The following is a 27,965-nucleotide window of genomic DNA, read 5'->3' as shown; positions in this document are numbered from 1 at the left end:
TCTTCGCCATACCCCATATTTGGGTGCCTACGTAAGAGAGAATCAAGTCCATGTCCCACTCATTTCCATAATTCATCATAAATTGTGCAAGGGTGCTATAGGACGCGCTAAAGCATAAGAGCCACAAATCAAGAACACAGGTTATGCTATTTTACCTCTAAAAATAACCATAAAAAACAAGAGCAATACCTACAACAAGCAAACGGTGGAACTGTCAACAAATGAGCTCCTATTTTGTGAACTCATTCTGCGGTCGCTATCCCAATGGCGCGGACTTCCAGTTACATAATTATGGAGACCACAGTACGGCAAACGAGCAATATAGAGACTCAACAGCCATGCATTCCAGCAGGTATGGCTACGGCTACAACGGGATGGACCTAACAGTCGGCCGGACCAGTACCGGACACTTTGTGGGAAGCGAGCGGACACCGGGCTACTCCCCGAGTCACTCAGCGGCGACAACACCCGCGGTGGAGCCTGTCAGGTACAACCAGTCCGCAAACAGCACCGGGAACTCGTCTCTATCGCCTCCACCTGACTCTCTACCGTGCTCCTCGGTCGCCAGCTCGTCCCCAGTGACCGAGACACAGTCTCAGCACAGAGCTGTGAAAAACTCCATAACGACCCCGTGCTCAACCCCGTGCTCAAACTCGAATGGAGCCACGCTGCTGCTCAGCCGGGACTGTGTGTCCAAAGCTTCCCCTCTGGAGGAAGAGAAGCCCGCGGGAAGTGCACCGACAACTCCTCAAAATGTAACCGACTCAACACAGCCTCAGATATACCCGTGGATGAGAAAACTACACATAAGTCACGGTAAACTGCTTTGTTTAATGACTTCGTACTGATTTTGATCTTTTGCAAAAAACAAAAAGCTGTTGTCTGACTGTTTGTTTAAAAGAAAGACAGAAAGAAAGAAAGAAAAGGGACGTGGTATCATCTTATTTAGGACATTTTATGATCACAAGCCAAATTTTGGCCATTCTGGCGTTAAAGTGATAGAAAGAGCACAAATAAACGTAGTTTTGGAAAAGGGGCATGTGGCGCTATGTGCACCTCTCACCTGTTTGGATAGTGTAGCAACAGATGCGAGGTTAGACTAGTTAAATGTATCTGACCCTTTTCTACACTTGATATTTACTAAATGTGCGTTTTAAAATGGCTTTAAATAAAAAGAGGATACTTCAAATATTTTTTGCTATTAACCCTCTTTCTATGGACTCAGTAGTAAAAGTGTGTGGTACCTTGTTACTTGTAAGTTTTAACCATTCAAGCTCTACAAGGTGCCAGTCGTGTGGCAGCGATTAAGACATTCATACCTATAATATTACCAAACACAGTATTGTAAAATTGAAAGAAACGTGTTCAGGAAAGTTGGCGCAAAAGTAAAATTATTATTTAATTCTTCTGCGTCTGATCTGTTTTCTCTTTTTGTGTGTGTGTACAAGATTTGTCTGGGCCAGAGGGGAAGCGGGCCAGAACTGCATACACTCGGTACCAGACCCTCGAGCTGGAGAAGGAGTTCCACTTCAACCGGTACCTGACCCGCAGGCGGAGGATCGAGATAGCCCATGCCCTCTGCCTCTCAGAGAGACAGATCAAAATCTGGTTTCAGAACCGAAGGATGAAGTGGAAGAAGGACAACAAACTGAAAAGCATGAGCATGGCGGCTGCAGGCGGAGGAGCCTATAGGCCCTGATTTTTACACCTTTTAATCCTGAAAAAAAGAGCACTTCAAAAAACAAACAAAAAAACAAAACAAAGATTGTCATATCAACTTCTCCTCCTATTCCAAAAAAGCGCAGAGACTTAGCGGGCTGTGTGAGAGAAGGGACAGAGGAGTGGGTCACCCTATCTATAAACCTTCTTTATGTCCAACAATATAATTTCATTTTTATCCCTACCGTGGTTATGCTTATGTGAGTAAAATGCATTATGTACAGTTCTGTCTAGATTTAGAAAATGAAAAAAAGAGACATGAAAATAAATGTTTGCTTAAATTATTTCTTGTTCAGACGGAAAAAAAAAGTTAAATAAATAAAAGCTTGAAATGCTACCCGCCTAGCGCAAATAAATCCATATTTTCTGTGTGATGCACTCAACAATAACAGCTTAATAAGTAGAAGGTTCAGGTTGAGCTACATTTGTGTTTGACCTTTCTTTTCTCTGTATGTACTGTATATGTATGTATTTATTTGTTTGGTGTATTGTACCGAGTTGTCAGATAACTTGCTTCCAAAAGTAGAACCAGCAGTAAAAGCCTTGTGTGGTTATTGTATGTGTTGTGAACACACGTGGACAAAGGTGCCGACTCACCCTTGTATGTACATTAGCTGTGCCTTGTATCTTTCTTTTCTTTTCTTTTCTTTTCTTTTTTTTTCTTTTTTTTTTTTTTGCAGGAGCTGCTTTTATTCTCCTTCTTTCCTTATTATTTTATTATTATATTTTTTTCTTTTTGCGTTCTTCATCTGGGAGCAATATCCGAGTAAAAGCGTGTTTTAGCTGTTTTTAGGGTCCCACCGTAAATCTTATCGCAATGTGTATTATCTCCATCGTGATAAGCTTTTTTTTTTTTTGTAAATGTTTTTCAAAAGACTGGAAGTCAAACTATAGTATGATAATAATAATGATGTTCATGATGACGACGATGATGGCCAGAATAATAAACTTTGTACTGGAATGGCAACACCTCACTGAGTGTACGTTTTTGTCAAATCTTTCAGATTCAGGGCTGCTGTTTTATGGCGGAGAAGATTTGGGGAGTTTTGCTGGTTGATCTAAAAATCTTAAAGCCACTTGTATGAGCTCTCAGGAAAAAACCAAGCTGGCAAAGTTTCCTCAAATCTCTTTGAATTCAACAGGTCCTCTCGTATTAAAGCATCCAGTTTTACTCACCTTGCTCAGGCGCTGGGGTCCTTAACTGACTTCAGGGGCCGTGGGTCCCCTCTTTGCGCACAGACTCCCGAGCTATTCCCAGAGAATTAGCTCGACTTTTCTTGCTGTAAACTTTATTAGGGCCGTTTCTGGTTCTCTGACATTTGGGTGCTAAATGAATGGGGGGTTTGTCTATGAATTCGATCGTAAAAATCATCCGGAGAGCGGCCAGATAGGCTCACTGGCCATAAACGGTCACGTGGTAGCCATTAAAGTAAGTTTTATGGTTTTGGGGAGTTGACAGTATATTGCACATAACATATAATCGCACTGACGGCGAGGCTTCGTCTGACTCTCTCTTTGCAGGCTGTAAGTGTTACTTGACCGGTACAGACCAGCTCTATTGCTCAGTCTTGCCTCAGTATGGACCGGACGTTCTCCAGGATGGGGACCGCGTCTGTGGGTAAGTTTCACCAGACTAGACGGTAGCTTGAGAACAGCCAGTCTGTGTTAAACAGCCTTATTATTGTATTCGCTCCCTCTATTCGTCCCTATTAGTCCATTACACTAATTTGTCAGTTGTGGAGTGCTGAATACTGGTCTCGGCAGATGTTGCGCAGGGTTGGGTCCAGCTCATGGCTATTTAATTGCTTCCTTCCCTGTGTAACTTGTTTCCCTCCATCTGTGGTGTAACTCATAATCCATTTTTACATCTTGGATAATTATCTGTGTCCATTTCCACCCCCACAAACTTCAACTTGTTGTCGTTTTATTACATTGGAGAAGTCACAGAGCGTGCGCCAGAAAGTTTCCAGGGGGCTCGTGGAGCGTGTAGATTTCCTTGATAAAGTTAAGGGTTAATGCAGGCCTACAGATTTACAGCTCGCTTGATTGGATTCTGTATGTGCTGATGACTTCTGAAACTTGTGGGTCCATCGCTAAAACAAAAGTTGCAGTTGTTATGCTGAGCGCTGCATGCGCGCCACATGTTGGCACGGTATTTGGCTTTAGGGCAGGCTGTAAACTGTCAAGTAAACACAACAAAGGAAGAAACAACAGCAGGGACACGTTTAAAAGGAATTCCGTTTTGTGTCAACCAAGTTGGTTGAAAAGTTCAGATGACCTCTTAAAAGTCACTCTCGCTTTGTGGTGATCTTTTGTCCGAGCAGAGTCGGGGCCAAACGGGTCACTAGTGGACACAGATTCACAGAAACATGATCTGAAAATGAAAGTGTAAACTGTATATTGTTTTTTTTTTCATTTAATTCATTTTTTTTTCTATCCCGCACTACAGGATGTGTTACTGCGCCTTCTCTTCGTTGAAACTTCCGGTGCAAATACGCACGAAATCGAATAAAACTGAAAATATTTTGATTTTATAAGTCTTATCATGTTTTGCCAGCCAAAAAACTTGCTGAATGTCTGAATGAACTTTGGTGAATTTGTTGATTCAGCGGGTTTTCAAAGGTCATGCTGTCCGCCAGTCTGAATAATTTAAATATCAAAGTTTCTCTGTTTTTGTGCAGAGGCCTTCATCATGTTTTTTATTCATCGGTGAGTTCTGAACCTTATGACACGAAAACAAATATTTATATCGTCAAATGACTTCAAATCGTTTATACTTTAGTATATGTTCACCAATGCTGGTAGGTATTTAAAATCTTGGCACCTTTAAAAAGTGTCTTGAATTGCTTAAATCGTTTTGATTTCTTCTCATCATTATCATCAAGAAATCCAAAAATTCGGCATTTGCATTTTGTTCTCCCAATCCTTGAAGCAGTGCTTTGCGAGTTTTTTGCACGCGTGTGTAAAGTAAACGCCAGCCTAACAGAAACACAAATTTATACCTTTTCCAGTTTGATTTGAGACATATTGAAAATAAAGCAGGACGGGGTGGAGGAAGGCTGTTTGGAAATTAAAATCCTTGCCAATATTTCAAAAGGAGATACTTCGACAGGGCCCCATGTGCGGCATACTGCCAGGCAGAGAAAGAGAGAGAGAGAGAGAAAGAGGGGAGCGCAGCAGGTTCATCTGGAGGTCAGCCACAGCACCAAGATAAATCTGCATCCTCTCTGAGCCACCAGCAGAGCTCGCTTTAGGCCAAGTTCACTGTCACCCTGCTGCATAGAGAGAGAGGAAAAAAACCCACAGTGGCACATCCGCGGTAGCGCGCACACGCACACACTCACGTTAATGACACGTTTGCTTGGCGTTGCCTATAAGCATAATGCGTAAAAATGAAATTACCAAAGGATGGAGAGCCTGTGGTAATATCCTGCACGAGAGGAAAAGACTGCGCAAGAATAGTGGGAGGAAAACTTGCAGTGTTGCCTTCAACAAAGACTTTTGGCTGCTGTGGTTGCTCTAACACTAATGAGTGATTTGCATATTTTACGGCCCTATTAGTCTTGAGTGGGAGCCCGCCGGATTTATCTTACGTCTTTGGGAACATCACAAAGCTACAATTGCATTTTAGATCTTGTGATGGCATCTTTGCTGCTTATAAATTTTTTTGACAATGATCATTGTGATGGCATGAAATGTAGACATTGTTAAAATCAGCTTTTTCGTTTCAAACGGTATGGAGTGATGCGCGGGGGCGGGGGGGGGGGGGTATCTCACTGGGCTGGGGCTGATGAGAGCGAGATAGCTGCAGAAGAGGAGGAAAAATTGGGGTCAAAAGTTTACGCGCTGAACAACTCTCCGTCATCTGTTCACTCGGAGCCTGATGCCAGCCTTATAATAGCGATCTTGACTCTCCACACAAAAGACAGAATAGCTTTGCATTACATATGTTGCATGGTGCACTCCAGGTGAACCCTGGATGCGCAGTGACCTCGCGTTTGAAACCGGGGGAGGAGACCCCCCACCCGTCCCCAGCAACAAGATTGAGTGGTTGGCGTTTTATTAGGGCGGCTGATTGGTGAATTTCCTTTGAATAAATTGCATTTGATATGTTTGGGGACGAGGGCAAAATTAGCATTTTGAGGATTGATACTCTCGACCCGGTCACAGGGTAATGCGAAGGCCCTCGGCCCCCAACATGAGCCCCCGGATCCCTTAAAAAACATTTAGCTCCACTCTTCCTGATCAACTGAATAGAAGCCTTTAAAAAAACTGAAATGGCACAGATGTTGCGCCTCATAAATAGACCGGCTTAATATATATATAGATATATAGTATCAATATATTGTAGTTTTGAGTGGTTTTTTTCATAAGGTCTACTTAGTGGCATTCAATGAAATAACGCTATTTTAAGCAAGTTCAAATAGTGAACGGTTTGTGAAAGTTGTAAGGGCACAATGGGAACGCGACAATTGACAAGAATAATAACATATAACAATAAATGTCGATTTTTTAATTTAAAAAATACATTAAGGTCTTGCTTCTTCCTTTAATCTTAATACTGATTATACACAGTCAGCAATAATTGCAGAGAAAAAGGTTAAATAAATAAATAAATCAATTACATGAGCATAAAATCAGTGTAAAAAACAATTCTTCTTAAAAGAACTAACAAAATCTGAATGTATCACCATTTTCGTTTTCTCTGGAACCTCTTTTTAACACGTTAAAAAGAGGGGGAAAAGAAGATAAACATTTGAAGGCACAAATATTTAAAAATGAATTCAAATTCATCAGTGGAAAATCTACACAATTGCAGGCCTGCGTATTCTGACTGGTAGAAAATCAACACATTACGCTTATGTGTCGCTTATCTACTTAAAAAAAAATCTGCGCCTTGCAAAGGATAGGAGCGTTTAAATGTCCAAAAACAATTGGATGAGCTCCGTTCCACATTTCTTTGATTCAAAGTCTTTTTTTAATAATTTCATTGAAAACTAAAAAGTCATTAATGACGGACAGACAGCGAATTCGTTCGCATTAAAAACACAAACAACATATGCTGATTGTACACACGTTTTATTCTCATAAATGACAACATGCACTGAACTTTTTTTTTTTAAAATGTCTTCAGTTTGTTTTATGCAAATATCTACACTCAGTGTTAGACATTGGTTATCTGTATATTCCTTGCTGCTGTGGCTCTCCTTGAAATGCATGTCTAATAAATTAACCTTTAAAAATGTAATTGCTTGAACATTTTTTGCTGCAGTGAGTCCGTGGATTATATTTCTTGGCTTTCAGGTTCTGAAATTCTACTCCCAACTGCAAACCCCCCTTCACGCAGAGGAATAAGGAATATGTAGTTGCTCGTTTAGCCATTAATCCTCCAATAGTTTAAGCTCTGATTAAGTCTAATCAAAATTAGCAACGGTAGACAGAGGTTAGTGACTGTTCCTTGCATTTTGGAAAACCAATTCTTTCTTTTTTCTGTGCTATGGCTTTGGACGCTATGCACACGGCACACTGTGCTTAAGGATATATTTTATTATGAGCGTTTACCCATATCCAAATGTTTCCATAAAGGCAAAAATGTGTTTTTTTGCCCGAATCTGTATCCCATCGTGCACGTAGAAATGATTTTTTTACTCCATCGTCATTTAGAGCTCCATATAGACAAGAAACCTTGTGAGAGCCATCTGCAATCTGTCACCATTGTCACGGCACTTCTCTGATAATCTAAATTTACAGTAAACTGTCAGCAAAGATGTCTATTGGTCAAATAGGCCTTCAGTTCCGTGAATATGCTCTGAAAGCATCCTGCCCTTGTACAAAGCTTATTTTGTCCGAGAATAAAATTAAGGAAAGATTTCTGAAACAGAATGGAGTTTAAATGCAAAATTATGTGTACAATGTAAGTCAGTATCACGTAATCCAAATACTGTCCATTAGTCTACTGTCCACTGAATACTTTGACACTATACAGTAGCAGGACCTTACAATATATGTATGTATGTATGTATGCATGCATGTATGTATGCATGCATGTATGTATGCATGCATGTATGTATGTATGTATGCATGCATGCATGCATGTATGTATGTATGTATGTATGTATGTATATATATATATATATATATATATATATATATATATATATATATATATATATATATATATATCACTCACACACACACACCAATTACGCCTAACATTATGACCACTGGTGAATGAATGAAGAGTTAGCTCTCAAAACTTTGATTCACTTTAATATGCAAAAAGGCTTTCATAGAGTAATATAAAAATACATATAGCAACAAGTAGAATGAACTGTCCATCAGAAGTCGTTTTTCACACAAGAATAACTTACAGTAAGTGGATAATAGCCGATCTGACCTGGCCCATATTTATACAAGGTATATATATATATATATATATATATATATATATATATATATATATATATATATATATGTATATAATAGAATGGTAGTGGACTGTAAATTTAGATATCATGTGAAGTCGTCTTACCCGTTGACATTATGTTGACATATTGCCTCTCAGGTGGTCTCTTGGCCATAAGGATACAGTGGATCTTTGGCGTAAAGTACAGCAGCTGCCATTTACAATGAGTTAGGTGCAGGAGAGCCTGTGAGATTCATAAAGTAGCAGCTTTGCCTTGCAGCAACAGTGTGCTAACAAGAAAAGAATGGCAATTTGTTTCGAGAGAGAAAAAAGGCCTTCGAGTTTTCAGTCCTCGGCAAGAGCATATCCAAAATCTAGAAGTTTAGTTATTGAGAAAAGCTGAGAAAAAAGTCCTAAAAGAAAGTAAAACATATACTACTTCAGTCGATCTGCAGTTGATCTCTTTAGTTTTGAGGTCCCTCTTTTAAATGCAAACTTCTATCTTCTGATCTATGTCATGCAATGCAGTAGTAGTTGGACGTGTGAGCTTCTTAAATAGCTCTAGGTAATTTTACACATTTAAAACTCTTTTGGGGGACCATCCTGGGCGCTGACCCGCGCTAAGTGCTCCCCCCACCCCAACTACCCAAAGCTGAACAGAGCCCGCAAAACTGAAGTCCAAGTCCGGGGTGAACCCCGGGTCACTGCGTCTAACAGATATGAAAATGTCGCCTCTTTGGAAAAAGGGCACGCCTTGTTGTTTAACAAAGACTGTCAATGGGCAAGATTAATCAGAAACAAAATGGAAACGGTGTCACTATGGGGTCAGGCAGAAGTTATCTCTGTTTAGGGGAGCGAATAGAATAGAGGGGGGACGAGAGAGAGAGAGAGAGAGAGAGAGAAAGAAGAACATAAAGAAAATGGGGGAGAAAAGAAAGCTTAAAATATTTCCGAAAATTTGGCCTCTGGTTTCTCCATGCAGAGGCCTTGTTGATGTGGACAGCGTGGATCAGCTTTATGAAGAGCTGCTGCATCTTCAAGAAACACAGATAAAGTGTGGAAGTCACCTCGGACGTGGAGAGGAAACTGGGCCTGGACGTGATGGCTGCCGGCGAGATGAACGGTCAGAGACTTTTATATCATCTAACATGCAGTCAGGAAAAAAACAAGAAATTATACTTTACGTTTTATGATTCCAGATCGTGTGGTTGTTATTATTATTATTATTATTATTATTATTATTATTATTATTATTATTATTATTATTATTATTATTATTATTATTATAGCTTTCTTAGTAATACTGGGCACACTGGACTTTTCTTTACCTGTTACTGTTACAACGCGGGACTGCACTGAAATCTGTGCAAACTGCTCCTTATAACGGTTTTAAATACTTCCAAATTTATTCAGAATTAGAGAAAAATGCTCAGATATAAGTCATTTTTGTTGTGCAGACTAGTTGGAGCTGGCAGGTCTTACTGTACGTGGAGGTTTAAAATCACAATGTTTTGTTTTGGCATCTGGCTGTAATGCAAGACAGGTGCCTTCACGTGTTTGTCCGCTGTTTGGACGAGCTTTTCCCTGACATGTAACGCGCAGAGGCTGTTAAGCCACAGAATGCGTGCAATTAACACTTACCAAGTTTGCAACGTGATATTATCAAACAAACAGACCAGGAATAGCTTCAGATCATTGCCATGTGCTGGCAAATAAGGGGAAAGGTGCAATTTCGAGTTTTTAATGCAACAGCACTTGCCAAAGGAGGTGTCGTGCATTTATACACATTTGTGCAACTTGAGCAGCCCGTGCTTTTTTTTTTTTTTTTTTTTTTAATTTGCAGCTTATGTGTGATCTTCTAGGTTTTTATAGACAAGCAAGCTTTATGCGCGGGCTTTGATGCTCGCATAGAAGCGGCTCGTCAGTGCTGGGTGTAAAGCTTCTGCATTCACCGTGCCTTTGTCAGTAATTTGAAGGCTGTTATATTACACAACACTACAGTTTGCATTGCTGTGCTGGCCTTCTTTTCTTTTTTTAACCCCCACTGCAGTTTCTCTTTATTAGGATGCAACAGATTAAAACTCCAACAACCTCTTTCCCTGTTTGTTGGAAATGGCGTTTTGTTTACGAAAAAAACCTTAAGGGTTTGAATTTCATATCCACTTTCTGTTTCAGGGGAGGCGGATTGTTTTAAACGCAGGAAGCCTCGCCCGCATAAGTTTGGTCCCGTGCAGTAAACAAGTTAGTTGATTGGTTTTGCTTTATATACCGTGATTTAATAAGGAAAACACTAACGTAAGCCAGTCCAAGCAGTGTTGGTGGTACCAGTGCCATGCTTTCCATTGGTTCCTGTTTACATGATGCCCACAGGACACGCCGTGATTGGTGGCTCTTCACACGTGACCAGGCAACTTTGTACATTTGACAGGGAGTAGGAGGGTTTTGTGGAGATCAGAAAAACGACAGCGCGATAAAAATTAGTATTGTTGCACTTCACAAATTAATGACCATGAGTTCCTACTTGATAAACTCCAACTATATCGAGCCTTCCTTTCCTCCATGCGACGAATATCAGCAGAGCGGATACATCCCTAACCCCGGTGATTATTACGAGCGGCCAAAAGATACGGGTTTCCCCCATCACGAAGAGCCATCCTATCCGAGGTCAAACTACACAGAATCGGGATACGATTACGGTAACGTCCCCGCCACCGGACTCGACGATTTCAACGATGGGCATCACGCGCAACCGCAACCGGTTCCACAGAGCCACGGTCCTCGCCTCACGGCGGCCCCAGACGGTGGCGCAAACGCCAGCAAAGACTGCAGCCTCGCCACTGAAGTCTATCCCGGCGTAGCGAAGGGCAAGGAGCCGGTGGTCTATCCTTGGATGAAAAAGGTCCACGTTAGCAGCGGTGAGTTATCATCACGGTTAAATAACTGAACCACTGAGAAACAACCACTGGAACACACGCAAGCCTATTGAGGCAACACTAGTAGCAGCCCTTACAACAGCAATTTACGACTATCGAGCAGCAGGGTCGGTAATTAAGGACCCTCGTAAATTTTATTGCCTGTGTTCGTCTGTCGGGGCCATGTGCCTTTGTTGCTTTTTAACCCAAACTACCTCCACCACTGGAGCCGAGCCAAAGTAATATTCAGCCCCGCTGTTTTTGTTAATCATTTCCTAAGCTTGATCTGTCCCTGGATGCGAGTACTTGTGCACTCGGCATCTCCACATTAAGGTCATGTCCGTAAACTGAAACAAGACAGAGTGTAGAACAAGCGACTGCAAATTTCCACCAAACCCACAAATTCTTGCACGATTTTCGAAGCTAGAATGTGTCCAGTGGCGGATTTAAGGGTTTTGGAGTAAACGCAATCAACCTGCATGTAACACCTGCTTGCCTCCCTGTCTATGGCTTTCCCCCCCCTCCCAGTCAATGCCAGTTACAATGGAGGAGTGCCCAAGAGGTCCCGCACTGCCTACACCCGCCAGCAGGCTTTGGAGCTGGAGAAGGAGTTCCACTTCAACCGGTACCTGACCCGGCGCAGGCGGGTGGAGATTGCTCACACCATGTGCCTGTCCGAGCGCCAGGTCAAGATCTGGTTCCAGAACCGGAGGATGAAATGGAAAAAGGAGCACAAGCTTCCCAACACTAAGATTCGATCCTCAAGCTCGGCCTCAGCTTCAGCCTCGGGGGCCCAGCAGCAGCAGCAGCAGATCAAAACAGGCCAGCAGCTTGTCCCCACGCCGTGCACCGCAGGTCTATAGTGCATGAACGAACCCCCCATCCCTGAAAACCCCAATCCAGACTGAGATGGCAAATAACACAAGTGGAATTTGATGGACCGATTCTCAGTATTTTACACACACACATGGTGTTATCTCTTTCACCTTGCCTCTGCTATTGGGCCCCTGTCACGTCCTTTGTGCCCTTACCCCTCTCTCCGGTCGTCCTCGCCCTCATCATATAAGCTTGAAATTCACCTTTAATTGCCACGGTGGCAACTGAAGTGTTTATATATTTGTTTATTATTATGAAAGAAGGATAATGCACATCAAACTTGGATGAAATGTATAATTGCAGTTAAAAGTGAGTGAGGTAAAAAAGTAAGTTTGACCTCATTTTTTCTTTTCAATGTTCTCTTTGATATTTCCTTTTCTTTTCTTTATTGTTGCTCATGGAAAAGTTTTAATATACTTGAAAGATATTTAGCGAGACTCTATAGATGCCAGTTAGAAAACCACACGGCATTTTATTTCTCAATTTTTTAATTTTTAATTTTTTTAGAGGCATGGCATCAGTCAGAGTATAGCAGTGTAGTATGTGTGTGTTCGAGTGGGTTGGTTTACTGTTGAATGTAGTCCAGGTGACTTTCACATCTAATGTACATAGACAAATCACAATGATGGCACAATAAGAAAAGCGTTTCGTCAAAGTAAGTTTATGTTTGTTGGTGTCATATGGTCTAGTTTTATTTGTGCTATAGTGCGTCCATGTTGTGCTGTGTTCTAAACTGTGAATATTTGTATATGTTGTCTCAGTAATGGCCGTTGTGATGTAGGCTAGTTTAGAATAAATCTGTCCTTGTGAAATAAATGTGTGCTTCACTTATAAGGCTGACATGGCTTCGGATGTTTTGTCACCGCAAATACGGATTTCACTTTCACGACATTCAAGGTGCCATTTTTTTAAAAACTGATTCTCATTTGTTCATTTATATTTTTGTTTATATTTTTTTTGCAGAAATTAAAACTTTGAACTCACATTGTTTATTTTGGTTTACATTGAATTTCTATTCGGTGTGTGGACTATTGCGCTCTGAAGCTTTTGGTAAGAAATCCAGCCATTTGAGATGCGTACTTAAAGTGGTCACATTGTGTTGCAGTCCCGAACAATTTGCCTTGCAACATGTTGGCAACATTGTGGCTGCGTTTTCTTGCACTTTTTAACACTTTGCCAGAGTAGAAAGAAAATATTTGCGATAAATGTTTTTTACAGAAATGTTTCATTTGATAGTATTGCGCACCTCCGTTTTAATACATTCACGGTTGATCCGAAAAGAGATTTTCACATTACCAATGCGCAAAATCGCTTTAGAGTGAAACCTAAGAAATGCAATGCCATGCACAAACTTTGACAAAGTGAAGGCATGTCTTATGTCTTTTTGTTACTCCTGAGTGTTCTGAACGCCGTGCGCGTTTTCGTGGATTAGGCTGAGCTGTGACAGAGTATATCAGGCAGGTATCAGCTGATAGCTCCAAAGCTTTATAGGCTGTACTGACACGGGAATCAGACCAAACCCAAACTGTTAAATGTATCCGGCAACACATATTGTTCTTACTTGCCATTACGCGCTGTGCACCAGAGTGTGAGTGTTGGTCACTACCTGCTACATCCAAACAATAGAGAGTTCAGCTGGGGGACACGGCCGGCACTGGCCAATCACCGGCTTAGAGCACTTCTTCTGACCCTTGACCTTTCGACACACACAATGTTAAGACCATATATCAGCACCGAGAACTCCAAGAGCTTTTTCTTCTCATTTACGGGATACCCAAAGAGGGCGCGGAAACAAAAACTGTGATTGTAAGTGTGAATCGGAGGCATGAGACAGCTCTCCTGCAAATAATAACTGAAACGTGCCTGTCAGTGGACGAAGAAAGGGAGCAGATATGAGCAGAAACGGATAGATGTTATTTAGTATGCTGGCACTGATGGTTTTAGCCCACTGATTATGCCACTAACTGCACACAGGATGGGTCTGCAATGAAATAAATGCAAAATTGATTGGAGTGTTTTTCTTTTTTAATCCTCAGAGTGAGAAATAGATAGTTGTACATTTTCGTGTATGCATTGCTTATTGAATGTTACCACAATTTTAAAAAAAAAGTGTTGTATGTTGCCGCAGACATCCTGAAGCTCCCCATTACTGTGCAGCAGTTGCTTCAGATATGGAAAATGTGCAGGAGATGACGCTGAGGCTGATTGGCACCAATTTTGCGCAGACTCCAAGAAGTCCAATTCTGCATAAATTACAGATTTCAAGTCATTTGAGTCGCGAATAGAGGTCACTTCCAATGTACTGAAATTTTAATTCGCCCGTTCACGTGACTCGCTGAATAATGAATGCCCCGGGGTCAGAAATAGATGTGAAATTCTGACTTATTTTCATTTGAAGTGATCCGCAGGGTGCGAGTCAGATCTCTTCTCCTCTGACAAAACTCTGTCCGCTGGACACAGACCGGCATGACTTGTGAGTAGACATGGTTGCTTCTTATTTTATTTTATTTATTTATTTTTTTAGCTTTGCAGTGATATCACAATTTTGCATACAATATCCCGGAAGTGCAGTTTGCGCCATGATCTTTTTGTGCATGTCACTGCATATTCCAATGCAAACAAACCTTTCCTGTTAATATCGCGTTTTGCTCTCTATGGTCCTCAAATCAATTCTAAAATCGGATCCATATAAATTTGTATTGTTTGGAAAATATACATATATACGCCTTTGGCATACAGGGTTGCCGTAGCTCAGGTATTCGAGCAGACGGGCTACTAATCGTAGTGTTAGAAGTTCGATCTCCCGACCCCTCCACACGTGCCGAGGTGTCCTTAGGCAAGACACCTAATCCCAAACTGCTTCCAGTTGAAGGCTAGCACCGTGCATTGGAGCTTAGGTGCCAAATTGCAAAGACAATGCAAAGCGCTTAGTTTACCAAGTGCTACGTAAGTGTAGACTATTTAGCCTGCTTACTGGACCTCCTATGGACAACAAGAACAAGAGCATTACGATGGTCACATTCAGTCTAAACTTTGCTTTTAAATACTGAACACAAATCTGTTTTAAAATAAGTAATACACATATAAGTGCAGAGGTAAAATCTACTGCGTGTGTTTCTGTGTCTCTCTGTGTGTGTGGCAACTGAGACGCTTCTATGCAATACGATTTTAATGAACCAAAATAAACAGTCAGTATTTATGTTGGCAACGTTCAGCTCCAAATAACTGCATGCACTAAACCACGCATCCCAATAAAAATAAATAAAAGTAAAATAATATTAATAGCAATCTGGAATGATGATAGCAATTATTAAACAGCGTTATGATTATATTGCTTTAAACCCTTAAGTGTAAGAAATAAATGGACAGTTCAGTGAGAGTGAACACAATATTATTATTATTATTATTATTATTATTATTGTTGTTGTTGTTGTTGTGGACATAAGGCTATTTCCAAAATTTACTTGCAACTAAAGCTTGCTGGGTCATTTCCAATAAAAAAAAAAAGCCAGGAGTCTGTTCAACATGTAAATTAAAATATCTTTATTACAACAATCTCATGCAAAAACATGTCAGTCGTCCTAATCCGCCACAGTGTTGGTGTGGGCTCATCAGAGGTGGCTCCCCTCAGCTTCAGGCGTTGAATTTTGCTTTAGCCTTGATGTTGGGCTGTGTAAACCTCGCAGAAAGAGTTATCTTGGTCTGAGAGTGTCGGTAACCCAAGCCTGGCTGTTAAGAGCTCCCAGTGTCAACATTGTGGGAAGATATGGACCGCCGTCTGGCTAATATCCAGAGGTCTCTGCCTCTAACTCCTCTTCGCTGACAGTGATAAGGAGCCTTGATTTGTGTAAATACCTCTGATACAGTTGTTTAATGCGAAAACAGCCCGAGATTTAAAACATAATCAATCAGCTACTTTTGGCTCAAGGAGAAAGTTTTAACTGCTTTATTATGCTTTGTTTTCTTCTGCTGCTTCTTCTTCTCCGGAACTAAATGCAAATCTGGAAAGTAGTAGGTTAGGGGAAAAAAAGTGAAATCAGTAGGCTACCAGCTGAGGACTTTTGATTTCCAACTTCTCCTTGTTTTTGAACTCCAAATAACTTTCCACTCAAGACTCCATGCCTCTGTCCTGGGTCAGGGAAAAGTTCAGGTGCGATGGCAAAAGCTGGCGTAGGGGTTGTCTTCCAGAGCAGGGCCGTGTCAAGCCATAAATCCGCTGACAGCTTCAAATCTACAGAAGACATTAAACAAAATTAGCATTTGCTTTAACAAAGGAAAGAGAGCCCATCTCTTCACATTCATGCTTCCAAAGCCTAAAGTGCAAATTTAGCCTTCTTTCTCTTAACTCTTATCCTTATTTTTCTTTTAAAAAATAAATGTTAAATGTGAGGAAGGTGAGCTAATAAGAGGGGCTCTTCCTCTGCTCCTGCCTTTTAAAAGTTTACCGCTCAAGTTGTAGTTTGAGAGGACAAAAGCTGATGTGGGAGTGGGGATGCTTTCTATGTCCGCCCCAAATGATTAATAGTTGTAGTGGAATTTTTTCCACGCCCGCTGCTGCTTCAGTGTTGACGGAAAACAAGCGCCAAACGGTGCCGTGAAGTACAAAAGCTCTTCCAGGCTGGGATTTTTGGCAGTACCTGGAATGTTTGAAGGCGGATGTATTTCACGGTGGTACACTATTTATATAGAAACTGCTTCATATCAAGGCAGACATGGTGGAATGATAATTTTAAAAAATCCCCCCACAACCCTTAACCTTTGCGCCAGCTTGTAATTTCAACCATCACTCAGCTGTTCATAGGAAACGCGTAAGTGCATGTAGGTCTAATGGGGGTCCATGTACTGATCAGCGGGGTCGAGCAGCCGCGCTTTGGTCACCTCAGCTCCGCTTTCCGCTCTCTGCTGACTGACAGGCAGCCCTCACATCCACCAAGACGCTCAGCCTCCTTCATGTAGGACAGGTAAACGTGTAACGTGTTTGTATTTGTGCAGACTTTGCTGATGGAGGACCAGAGGCTGACTAAGTGGTGCCAAAGCACGAGTCTGACAATTAGGACTTGGGGGGCGATATTGAGTTGAGTTTTCTGCAAGGCTCCTCTCAAACCTGACTGTGTTGTTACAGAGAAGGAAAAAAAGCACATTCACTGCCAGCGAGGAGTAATTATTATTCCACTCTTAAATTATTTTTAGTAAGGTGTGTGTGTGTGTGTGTTAGAAGTGGGGGTGCCATCCCCATACATAACGCGAATTATTACTCCGCAAAACACTCTCGTTACAGTGTGGCTCGGGGCTGCTGTGCACTCGAAGCTCAGCATAATACGGCAGGATTAGCTCTTTCAGCTGCTAACAGGCACCAAATATATGGCACTTTAAAACTGACAGAACAGTCTTTACCCCTGAATGGGCGACACGTGGAAAAAAAAAAGAAGCTGCTTGCCCTGCGAGAGGCTTGCTCCTCTGCCAGATACATTGCAGTGTCACATACCCCTCTTTTTTCTCCCTCCAAACTGATCCGTTTCTCCTCGGGGGCAATGACTGCCTCCATTAATGATTCACGGGCTCAAATAAAAGGGATTTAAGTTGACGTTGCGTCACGTGAGCGCGGCGCATAATACTGCGCGGTGTTATGGCACTGGGAAGAAAACCGGAGCCCCGGTCTGGCCATATGATGCAGATTATATGCGGGTTACCCCCACTTTCCGCGAGGGGAGTCCTGGCTTTGTAGTTTGTTTATCCAGGGAGGAAAAAAGAAAGTAGAGGCAGTCTGAGAGAAAGAGGATTCCGGGTTTGTGGATGTATTCTGCTGTCACGGACGGATATGTTTTTCCACGCGGACGGAGTCAGAGCTCGAGCTTTGGGAGGATGGATTTTATTTTGAGGTATTTCCGCTGATTGTTCATTACTGTCGTGAGTTATTGCTGCGCGAGGCAGAGGTCAGTAACAAAGGGTCCAGGGCTTCTTCTTTTTTTTATTTGCAGGGAGATCAAATTGACACATATCAAGAAGCTTCATTTATGTATTAATATCTCAGTTATCACAGCTAACAGAGCGAAGCAAATACCTTAGACCAGAGCGATTTATACAGATTGTATGCATAACCATTTAAGGATTTGTCTGGGTCATTAAGGTTGAGACATTGTTCCAGTTTATGCTTGTTTGCCCAACGCTGTGATAAATGCAGCTTAAATTTCAGTCCAAAACTTTAAACAGAAGCGCGAAAAAAAAAAAAAAGGGGGGGGGGGGAGATTTCAGTATTAATTGCTGCTTTAACAGCGTGAGCTATACCATTTGGATTAAGAGGCCTGTGTTAATAAAGCAGCCATTTAAATATCGGCTTCCAAGCAAAAGCTAAATAAATAAATAATAATAGTCAAAGCGCTCGGCACCTCTGTAAAACAAAACATCTCGTTGCTTTACGTTTTTGTGCGTAAATCATACATCAAAATGAGATCCGTGAAAGAAAGAAAAAAGTATAGGAAAGCGGTGGGGTTGTGTCGCTCCGCCAGGGAAACGAGGATATAATGGAAGACGGAGTGCCATCCAGGACCGGGCGGCCGCTCTGAGGTCACGGCGCTCCTGCTTGATTTATGGGCGCGGGGACTTGGGGAAGATGGTGCGCCTGAGCTAATGACTATTCGATCCATTTGTGGAGAAATTGCTTGCCGGCCAGCAGGGAAACAACAAATGCGTTATTTGCATATAGGCCAATTTTTATGTTATTATGATTTTGTGCTGATAACCAGCCGTTTGTGGCTGTAACGCTGTTTGTCCACGAAGAATATCAGAATTTGGCCTTTTACTTTCTGTTTTCTATTTTGTGTATTTGTTTTTCATAGACTGACGTTGTCTGTGTGTAAGTCTGTGTTTTTATGTTAAAATGAATTAAAATTGACTGCTTCCTTTAAACTGTAAAGATATCTTTACTTGACTAAAAATAGTTTGTTTAAAAAAAAACAAAAAAAACCCGTCTCATTGGATCTTGCAGTTTAATCAAATAATCCCAAATAAAAGATGACTTAATTTCATTTGTTCTTTTTTATTTATTTATTTTTAAAGATTTATGTTTGACTTTAATTTTTTAAGTCATGACGCGCGGGCCTAAACAACGCACGCATAACAACAATTGCCTTATTATTTATAATTACATTCGATCTTAACAGTATATTGGAGCCCTGGATTTAAAATAAAACCCACACTAATTTAATTTACAAAATCGTTGAAATGTTGGATCATTCTCCGAGAAAATGTTAATATTTGTTCTACTCCTCGTTGCAGAATTCCAGCTTAGTAAATTCTGGCCAACGCACGGTCTCCCAGACACCTTGAACTGCCTTCGGTAAGTCCATATATCTTTATTGATTTGTGTTATGAATGCTTGATGGTGATATCCTTATTCAATTTCTAATAAGCACCACACACGCCCACCGAAGCACTCGCAGGGATAGAGAAGCAGCCTATGGCTTGTACATTTCCTTGTAGCAGCAATATGACCAGCCCGAGAGCAATAATTCCTTCTCTTCCACTTGTCTTTGTGGTGCAATTTGTCACTATAAAAGTGACGAGAGGAATCGCAGCTCTTGGAGCGGTGCCTTACTCATTTCAAAAACCACTTTCTGTGAAAGCCATCTGCTTCTAGCTGTCACAGTTTACAGAACTGAAGTTTTTGAAAATATTTTTTTCTTTTATCAAAATTCCTTTCTTTCTTTTTCCTCTTTTCTTTTTCCTTCCCACATTTTGCGCCTTATTATGTCCGGCAGTATACGAGCCCCGCTGACTTTTAACCCTCTCCTCAGGGCCACATTAAAGAGAAAGTCGAATCAGCATTTTAGCACAACACAAAGAAGTAAATAATTATACAGACTGGCTACTTTTGGTTGGGGGGGGGGGCAAAAAAAGCGCAGTTAGCTTAAAAAAACCCTCACATGTGAATTTTTGGGTCCCACTCAACCTCCCACGCCGTCCGTGTGTTCTACAGTTTCTAATTGTGTCACTGAATTTTGTCCCAGAGCCTGAAACCAGCAGAGAAGCTGCAGCTCTGGACGTGTTTACAGCCCGGGGAAGCTGAGAGGACATAAATCTACTTTTCTCAGGCTTTCTTTTTGGCTGCAAAAGACAGCATTAATATGCTGAGGGATTCCCCCTGCTGCCGCTCTCTTCTCCCCTGGTCCTCGCTGCATGTCCTCCACTTTGCCTTTTGGTGATGAAACTTGTGCCCATTTTTCACACCATGCTACTGGAGGGGGTTGATATAAATCGAATACAGCTTTGATCAGCCATGCTTTCATAAATCTCAGCTATTTGAAAGCACAACTATATGTACAGATATTTGTGTGTGCGTGTGTGAGAGCGTCTCGGCGTGTGCGCAGTATTTCGGTGTATTTCGGTATTTATTTTATTCTCGTGTTAAAAAGCCATAAAGGGCGTACCTGGCGCAGAAAATGAAAACGCACTGTTGTCTCCTTTTTTTTCGCCAAAATGTGCAGAAATGCGGGTTAATGATTAAGCCGTGGATAGAAGCCCTTTATGTCCCATGGAAATGGAAATGCAGCATGGTCGGGGCCTGATTATTCCTTTGTATTCCAGCTCTCTCTCTCTCTCTCCCCCCATCTCATTCACTGGGTTCATAATTCCACTGCAGGCCACGGAGTACATAATAACAGAAAAGATTTAAAACACTTTAGGGAAGGACTGTGCTATTTTTGTAGAGATATAAATATATATATATGTATATATTTTTTCTTCTAGACGCACTACCTCATTTGGTTGGGGGAGGAGGAGAGGCAACCACTTGATTTGAACAGGCTTTCCAAGGCGCTACTTCATTTGCATAATTTTTCTTGTCTATGGTGACGCTCTGGTTCGGGGCAGTTCACTGGTGACTGCATGGTACTAGTGAAGGATCACATACACCAGCATAGCCTTGGCCGACTTTAATATTGCTATGAAGCCCTGGTCATAGCTCTATAGCAGGACGATACATTCAATCTTGGGGCCAGATAAGTCTTATCTCGTTGACCCGACAGCTCACGCCTGCTTTCGTAATCTCGGTTTACCCGTCCACGTCGAGTAGGAAAAAAGGAAAAGAGGAAAAAAAAGGGGGCTTCTCTTGGCTCTTCCTTTTTTTTTTTTTTTTTTTTTTTGTTGTTGTGGCTGCTAATGCTCGGTGTATGGCAGGGCGCAGTCTGCTACCGCTGCTTCACCCAGTCAGCCCTGTCTTTAAACTTTTCTCTGGATTACTGCTTTGATCGATTTCGTCGCTGAATGAGAAAATATTGCTTGGTGCTCTGCATTCGTCGTAAGAGGATAAGGTAAGCAGGCCAGGAATAGGCTCCCTCGGTTGTAAATGGCTGAGTTTGTATGTCGCGCGGTGATTTATCACCGTATGACTTAGATCTCGGTTCAGGAAGAGTTCACACACACACACAGTCAGGCGGCCGGATTTCTCCAGCGTGGAGCGGAGGGGCTGCGCAGAGAGCTCAAGTCTGTCTTTTGTCTCTCTTTTCTCTGCCGTTTATGACTATCGCAATGGTTCGCCTGGAGATACACACCACAGAGCTTCGTGATATCTTTTCCCGGTCATCACGAGTGCAGACACGGTGAAGACACGTCCTTTCAGTCTGCGGTTTAACAGCGCTGAGGGCATTTTGAAACTGATTTGCTTTTTGTTATTGTATGCAGAAAGGCACAGGCCAGAATTGCTCGACATTTACATTTTCCGTGTGCTCATTTTATGATGATGCATCGCATAGTTATGTGTCTGCTTCGGGGCTATGGATTATGAAACATGCAAGAGGGCTTCATTTTTGTTTTAAACCCTGTTTTTAAATCATTTTTATTGCCCGGGTAACTTTTGCTATCAGACATAAAACAACCCGACTCATCAGTTAAAAATCAGTTAAAATCTCAACTGTGTTAAATGCAATATATATATATATATATATATATATATATATATATATATATATATATATATATATATATATATATATATATATAATTTAATGTATTTATTTGCTTTATTCAAACGATGTATAATGGCTAAATCTATAGAATCTACAGAGTAGACAGCAAATGCGAAAATGAATGGGAATATTTTATTTCTACTGAAAATCATTAGCTTTATAATAATAATAATAATACTAATAATAATAATAATAATAATAATAATAATAATAGCTGTTCAATCCACTGTCTCATTGTTAATGTCCCATTAATGTCCCATTATAAAAAGATTTCCCCCAAAAGAGCAGTGATGTTTGTCTATCATAGTTTATAGTCTCTCCCCGAGGTTACCTACATGAATTATGGTGCTCCAGCAGCAGCCTCTAGCTGTACCATCCCCGGGTTTCTGTCTGCTTAATACTTGCTTTGTTAGGGCTTGGCTGCTCACCGGGCCGCTCATTCCGAGCGGGCAGTCCCGGCTCACTGACCCCCCCGCCCTCATATATCACCGCGACCGGCCGCCGCTCAGACAGCGACAGCAGCCATTATTATGGGCCTACTATGGAACAAAGTTCAAACCATGGGCATGGAGATGCACGGACGCCGGCCGGTTTTTCAGGTTTCCTCTGGGCCTTTACAGTTTTTCTACTATTATGAGGAAACGTAGAAAAAAAAAGGGGGGGGGGGGGGGGGATAAAAAAAAAAGAGACAGACTATGTGGCAAGCTCAGGGATATTTTATTCTCTTAAAAATTATGAATTTTTTCTAAAAGTAAAAAATAAAAGGTTGAAGGTTTGTGGATCCGACGGTATGTTTTTCACTCGCTATACAGGAAATTAGATACACCGTTGACAGCCCTGTTGGTAGAATAACAGTGTAAAAGAAATATTATTTTCCTGTGTGGTAACCCTCTAACAAGCTATTTCCACAGCGCATTTCTCCATAAGGCCTACTCTAACTATATTCTGCTTCACTGTTAGTTAGAATCAAATATTTTAAAACGCCACCCGTCGTCTTTTCGCGTTTCTAAATGATTTGACAGTCTGAAATGCTTTTAAAATGGTTTTATGTTCGCCACAGATGGTAATACAAGGTTAGTGCGTGCCTCTGTGCCCCGTGTAAGCCATAAGGTAAACGGTAATAGTCCACAGAATTGTTGGCCCTATCTTGCCTCCATAGTCTCCTGTGTCAGGGCTGCATTGAAAAGTAAGATGGATCGCCACCATTTCTTCTCCTCACAGTGCTTCTTGTAACCCTAGGTTCACCCAAGGAGGCCATTGGCGGAGAGGCGTCACGTGACCACGGGGTGCCAATGTTATTCTACAAGGGTGTCAAGACCCTGTCAGTTTCTGAAATAAATATTGGGAAACGGCGAGATGCAAAAGGCAACCTACTACGACAGCTCCGCAATTTACAGTGGCTACCCATATCAAAGCGCAAATGGCTTCAGTTATGATGCCAATCAGGTCCAATATCCCCGGGCCTCTCATGTGGAAAGTGAGTACCATCGACCTGCCTGCTCCCTGCAGTCTCCTGACGGCTCCGTGGCTTTGCAAAAGCCCGGGGAGATGGCGGAGAGCTGCGACAGGACCACAGCCATTCAGGCGGCGCAGTCCAAGGTTCATCCCGAAAGCAATCAACCGCAGGTGCCGGTATCAGGCCCACCCCCTCCCTCACAGTCCCCCGGTGCTATCAGCCAAAACACAAGCAACGGATCCAACCAACCAGTCAGTGCCAAGAACGACTCCCCGACCTCTACCGCTCGCAGCAAGCAGATCTTCCCCTGGATGAAGGAATCCCGTCAGAACACCAAGCAGAAACCCACCAGTAGCTCCAGTTCAGGTACTCACTGCATTAACATGACTGCTCCTCTAATATCCACACTCTTTGTTGGTCTGCAACCAGAAAGTTGCTCAAGTTTGGTTTAGAGAGGATGCAATGCACAAGGGGGTGAGCAGGTAAGGGCTTACGAGGAAAGGGGGGTGGGCCCACAACAGAACAATACTTCCCCTGGGAAGGTCACAATGGTGTGTTTTCTGCATCGGGGACAGGAAGTTGTTAAATGTTTTAAATCATTAATAATCAGTGTGTCATTGAATTACATTGCTATTGCTGTAATGTATAATTACCATAATCCCACACATACCCTTTACTATTACATTTATTTATTCTACACTGCAGTTGTAGTGAAGTGCAGTGTAAACTGACAGACTGGCTACACTGCATCCTGGTCAAAATCTGTAAGGATTGTTACAAATTATTTGCGCAATATGACGTTTTAGACTGCGGAAAAACTGTATGCCACATTAACAGTAGATATCACCATTTGTTGTCTCTTTTGCCCTGCAGCTGACCTGTCCCTACTGTAAACACACCTCTCCTCTGATCTCATAATGGTCCTGGACAGACAACAAATACACACAACAGTTGTTTCAGTTTGTCCTGCTGTTTTGATTAGCGAAAAACTCTGTGGGTCAGTGTGCATGTGTGGGAGATGGTCCGTATTTACTTAGAGGAAAGCTAAACATTTCGAAATGCACATCTTCCCACGAACTTCTTATTTTGTAAATTCAGTGGCTATATGCTTTAATTTCGGTGTGCAGGTTATAGTGCACTAATAGAAGCAAAGGCGCGTGGCTCATGAGTATCAGGAGAGGTGTTTTTTGTGTGTGTTTTTTAACAAGTCCCAACCCTTTACGCACGTTCATGCACGCAAGGTAGAACCTGCTGTTTTGGCGCCAGGGAAATTCGGGGTCAGGGGTTCTGAGTTTAGCTCTGGGTAGTCAACTCTTCTTCCTTTCTGTAAAAATAAATGGGTAATAATCTAATGACATTCCAGGATCTTACCAAGTGCAATCGCTGAACTGCAAGGCAGTGTGGCGCTTTTCATTAAGTTTAGTTATTTCAAGTGCACCAAAGGTTTTTTTTTAATTTGTTTTCAGCATCACATAGCCGATTTATGGAAACCCTTGATGCACGTTCAAGGTTTATAAGAACGGCAAATCTTATTATTGAGATCTCATTGTCAAGATGAAGACACTGTAGTGGTTTGAAGAGTCTTATTTTTACTTCCATAACGAAGAGTTAATTTCAGAATTGCTTTCAAAGACCTTTTGCGAGCTGGAGGATTTTCTTAATAAATTAAGCAGCAGTCTTCAGTTAATGCGTAATGTTCATAACTTTGTTACGCTGTTAAGAAGTCTTCATGACGTATACAACATATAAAAGCCCAGGCTTTATGAACAACTTTGGAAAGTCCTTTACATTTTACGCATATACTAATTCCAGAAACTTCTTTGTTCACTGTACAACTCAGGCCGGATCGGGTGGATCAGGGCTCTGTTTTTTATTTTTATTTTTTAGTTAAAATGCAAAGCAGACTGGTTTCAGCCTGAATTGTGCTTGGTAGGGTGCGTTAATGAGTTCGAAGAACGCCCAGTATTTATCATGAAAATTATTTATACGCACCTGTTACTCACGTAGGAAAGATGCATAGTGCTTGACACATACGTTACAGTTAGGATCTTGCATGACCTAAACTAAGTGGCCTTTTGACAATCAAGTCGTCAAAAAAGTAAAACTAAACCGATCCGGTAATAATCGTGTGATTCTAAGGCATTACGTCAAATCCACGTGATCACTTATTTCTCATCCATAACATAACACAATGGACCAGATTATGTCATCCTGCATTGCTATTACTTTAGATTTGGGCGAAAGGCAGTGATAGTTATTAAATGTTGGCCGCCTGCCATAACAGTAAGTAGACTAGCACCTTGCAATTCTGCAGCCAAGATCCAGCCTCTTAAGCTTATCAGTGAGGGCAAGGCGAACTGTTTTATATACACCCTGAGGAATACATAATGCTTGTGTTTGCATTATGTGTGAGCTACCCTGCAACTGTGGGGGGAAATTAGGGTCAAGATGTTTTAGTAGTAAACCTGAGGTTACCTGATTCCATATCAGATACTGAGCCATTATTGTCCAGTTGCACTTTTATTTTTGGAAGTCTGTGAAGCTGTGCATGTAACTAGCTGGCTCATGGAGCCTTGATGATAACTCCTGTGATTTGCCATAGGGGAATGGGTTTATTAGAAATATTGAGATGTTTGGAACATACGCACATACGCACGTTATTAGTGTTAGCGATCATTATGATACATATTTAAGTGGGCAAACTTATTTAGTAAACTCCCCAGTCAACACCACCGCCCCCTCCTGATCGCAGAGTTTGCTAACAGCTATGTGTTGTCACATGATGTCGCCTTCACTCTCCTGTCTTTGCCTCTGTACCTCTCTCTGTATAACGAATTACTGACTGACATCCTCTCCTTCATCCTGACAGTGGAGAGTTGCCCCGGAGACAAAAGCCCCCCGGGGTCAGCAGCATCAAAGAGGGCCCGGACAGCTTACACTAGCGCTCAGCTTGTGGAATTGGAGAAGGAGTTCCACTTTAACCGGTACCTCTGCAGACCCCGGAGGGTAGAGATGGCGAACCTGCTCAACCTCACAGAGAGACAGATCAAAATCTGGTTCCAGAACCGCAGGATGAAATACAAGAAGGATCAGAAAGGCGTCGGAATGATGCCTTCTCCCGGTGGACAGTCCCCGCGCAGTCCCGTGGGCCCAGCTTCTGGTGCTGGCGGTGTGGGAGGCGGATACCTCAACTCTATGCATTCTCTCGTAAACAGTGTTCCATATGAATCCCAGTCGCCGAATTCTTACAGTAAACCTCATCAAAACGCATATGGTATGCCTACGTCATACCCCCCTCCTTTAAACAACTCCCTCAACAACTGCCCGCCCTCCCAGAAGAGGTATCCCGGGAACGACTCTGCCACGCCCGAGTATGACGCGCATCCCCTCCAAGGCAATGGCAGTTACGGGACGCACATGCAAGGCAGCCCTGTTTATGTCGGCGGAGGTTACATCGACTCAATGCCCAGTTCTGGGGCCTCTGTTTTCGGTCTGGCCCACCTTACGCACCCACCGTCCGCAAACATGGAGTATAATGGAGCAATCACAATGGGTCACAGTCAGCATCACGGAGTGTGTGATCCAACACCGACGTACACAGACCTAACGCCGCACTACTCTCAGGGAAGAATCCAGGAAGCGCCCAAACTGACGCATCTGTAGCAGTGGCGCTGCCTGGATCACTCCGCCCATTGTCTTATCCACCTCCAGACATATTACTGCTTTGTTTATGCGCCTCCTCACGGCTCCCACAATCTCTCTACTTTTGTTTATGTTCCCTATAGTTTTTTCCCCTTTTTAATTTTTTTGGTGTGTGAAGTAGCGTAGGAAAAATAATCACGACTTGCTTGAATTTGCTCGTGTCATTGTCTCACAGAGACCTTTATCTGGGCTGTACGCGGGAGGGGAGGGAGGGGGGCGCAGTATATGCATAGACTTATTTAATCTTTTTTAAATGTTTTCTAATCAAAAACTCAAACAGGGTATTATGAACACATGTTATCAATTTTCAATGTGAATTTGTCCGTCCTCTTATTTATCCGCAATTGAAGAATTATGTTTCTCTCTCTCTCTCTCTTTTTTTTTTGTTGCATTTTGCATTTTGTTGCACTTATGTGTAAGCGTCCTTCAAGAGCCACGAGTTGGAATTAAGAGGGAAAATACGTTTTCAAAAGCAAGGGTCATAAGCTTACAGGCAACCCCTCCCCCTTGCTTGTGTTTTGTTCCATTTTTTGGACTTTCTAATGTTATTTATTTTGTTTGGTGTGAAAGATGAAAGAGTCCTTTAGTATTATTTGACACCCCCTCCATCTTTGTGTGGGTAGAAGGTTGGTGGAAAATTTGCGTCTCGGCCCTTTTTCAGCCCATACATGTTAGTCTGTATTAGCTCCTCAGCAGCAGAAAACCCATGTTCCTGTTAGAGGCTATGTTTCCATTTTTTTCTTCTTCGAAGGAGGTGTTTTATTTTTCTCAGCGAATGTAAAAGTCAATCAGTCATGCAATAAGGGTGGAAAAGAAGGACATATTACGTTAGCTGTTTCTTTATTGAAGTAATAAGAAACAAACTTTTTTTTCGATGTCATACATTCCATGCTGCTCCAGTTAGAACAAATAAATAAAAGAATTGAAATATA

General features: G+C 42.0%; 3 protein-coding genes across 6 annotated transcripts in view; all 3 read left to right on the top strand.

Moving 5' to 3' along the window:
- Positions 1 to 27,965, top strand: part of hoxa3a (homeobox A3a) — a 31,169-nt gene extending 3,204 nt beyond the window's left edge. The window contains exons 2-6 of one of the 4 annotated variants that reach the window (XM_085446746.1): positions 3,241 to 3,337; positions 9,108 to 9,248; positions 19,189 to 19,249; positions 23,115 to 23,697; positions 26,201 to 27,965. In XM_085446746.1, the coding sequence (XP_085302872.1) occupies positions 23,232 to 23,697; positions 26,201 to 26,994 (1,260 nt within the window). In that variant the 5' untranslated portion in view covers positions 3,241 to 3,337; positions 9,108 to 9,248; positions 19,189 to 19,249; positions 23,115 to 23,231 and the 3' untranslated portion in view covers positions 26,995 to 27,965. Of the gene's footprint in view, positions 1 to 2,942; positions 3,338 to 9,107; positions 9,249 to 17,450; positions 17,793 to 19,188; positions 19,250 to 21,061; positions 21,222 to 23,114; positions 23,698 to 26,200 lie in introns of those variants that run through there. The other 3 variants (XM_085446745.1, XM_085446747.1, XM_085446748.1) reach the window with 3 other exon arrangements.
- On the top strand, positions 24 to 2,686 carry hoxa5a (homeobox A5a). Its single transcript, XM_085446750.1, has 2 exons — positions 24 to 816; positions 1,449 to 2,686. Exons 1-2 carry the CDS (start codon positions 222 to 224, stop codon positions 1,697 to 1,699), a joined length of 846 nt encoding a protein of 281 aa, XP_085302876.1. The 5' UTR covers positions 24 to 221; the 3' UTR covers positions 1,700 to 2,686.
- hoxa4a (homeobox A4a) lies at positions 10,518 to 12,753 on the top strand. The gene is made up of 2 exons (XM_085446751.1): positions 10,518 to 11,040; positions 11,566 to 12,753. Exons 1-2 carry the CDS (start codon positions 10,629 to 10,631, stop codon positions 11,898 to 11,900), a joined length of 747 nt encoding a protein of 248 aa, XP_085302877.1. The 5' UTR covers positions 10,518 to 10,628; the 3' UTR covers positions 11,901 to 12,753.

Source organism: Copadichromis virginalis, linkage group LG22, assembly GCF_057382275.1.
Source record: "Copadichromis virginalis isolate Kocher_CV1m ecotype Utaka linkage group LG22, C_Virginalis_male_GT1.1, whole genome shotgun sequence".
Taxonomy (NCBI): domain Eukaryota; kingdom Metazoa; phylum Chordata; class Actinopteri; order Cichliformes; family Cichlidae; genus Copadichromis; species Copadichromis virginalis.
Note: the sequence above shows the minus strand (reverse complement) of the source record. Positions and strands in the feature narration are given on the sequence as shown.

Coding starts and splice junctions, on each gene's coding strand:
- hoxa5a (XM_085446750.1), top strand. CDS start 222: ATGAGCTCCTATTTTGTGAACTCATTCTGCGGTCGCTATCCCAATGGC. Junction 817..1,448: donor AAAACTACACATAAGTCACG/GTAAACTGCTTT, acceptor TGTGTGTACAAG/ATTTGTCTGGGCCAGAGGGG.
- hoxa4a (XM_085446751.1), top strand. CDS start 10,629: ATGACCATGAGTTCCTACTTGATAAACTCCAACTATATCGAGCCTTCC. Junction 11,041..11,565: donor AAAGGTCCACGTTAGCAGCG/GTGAGTTATCAT, acceptor CCCCCCTCCCAG/TCAATGCCAGTTACAATGGA.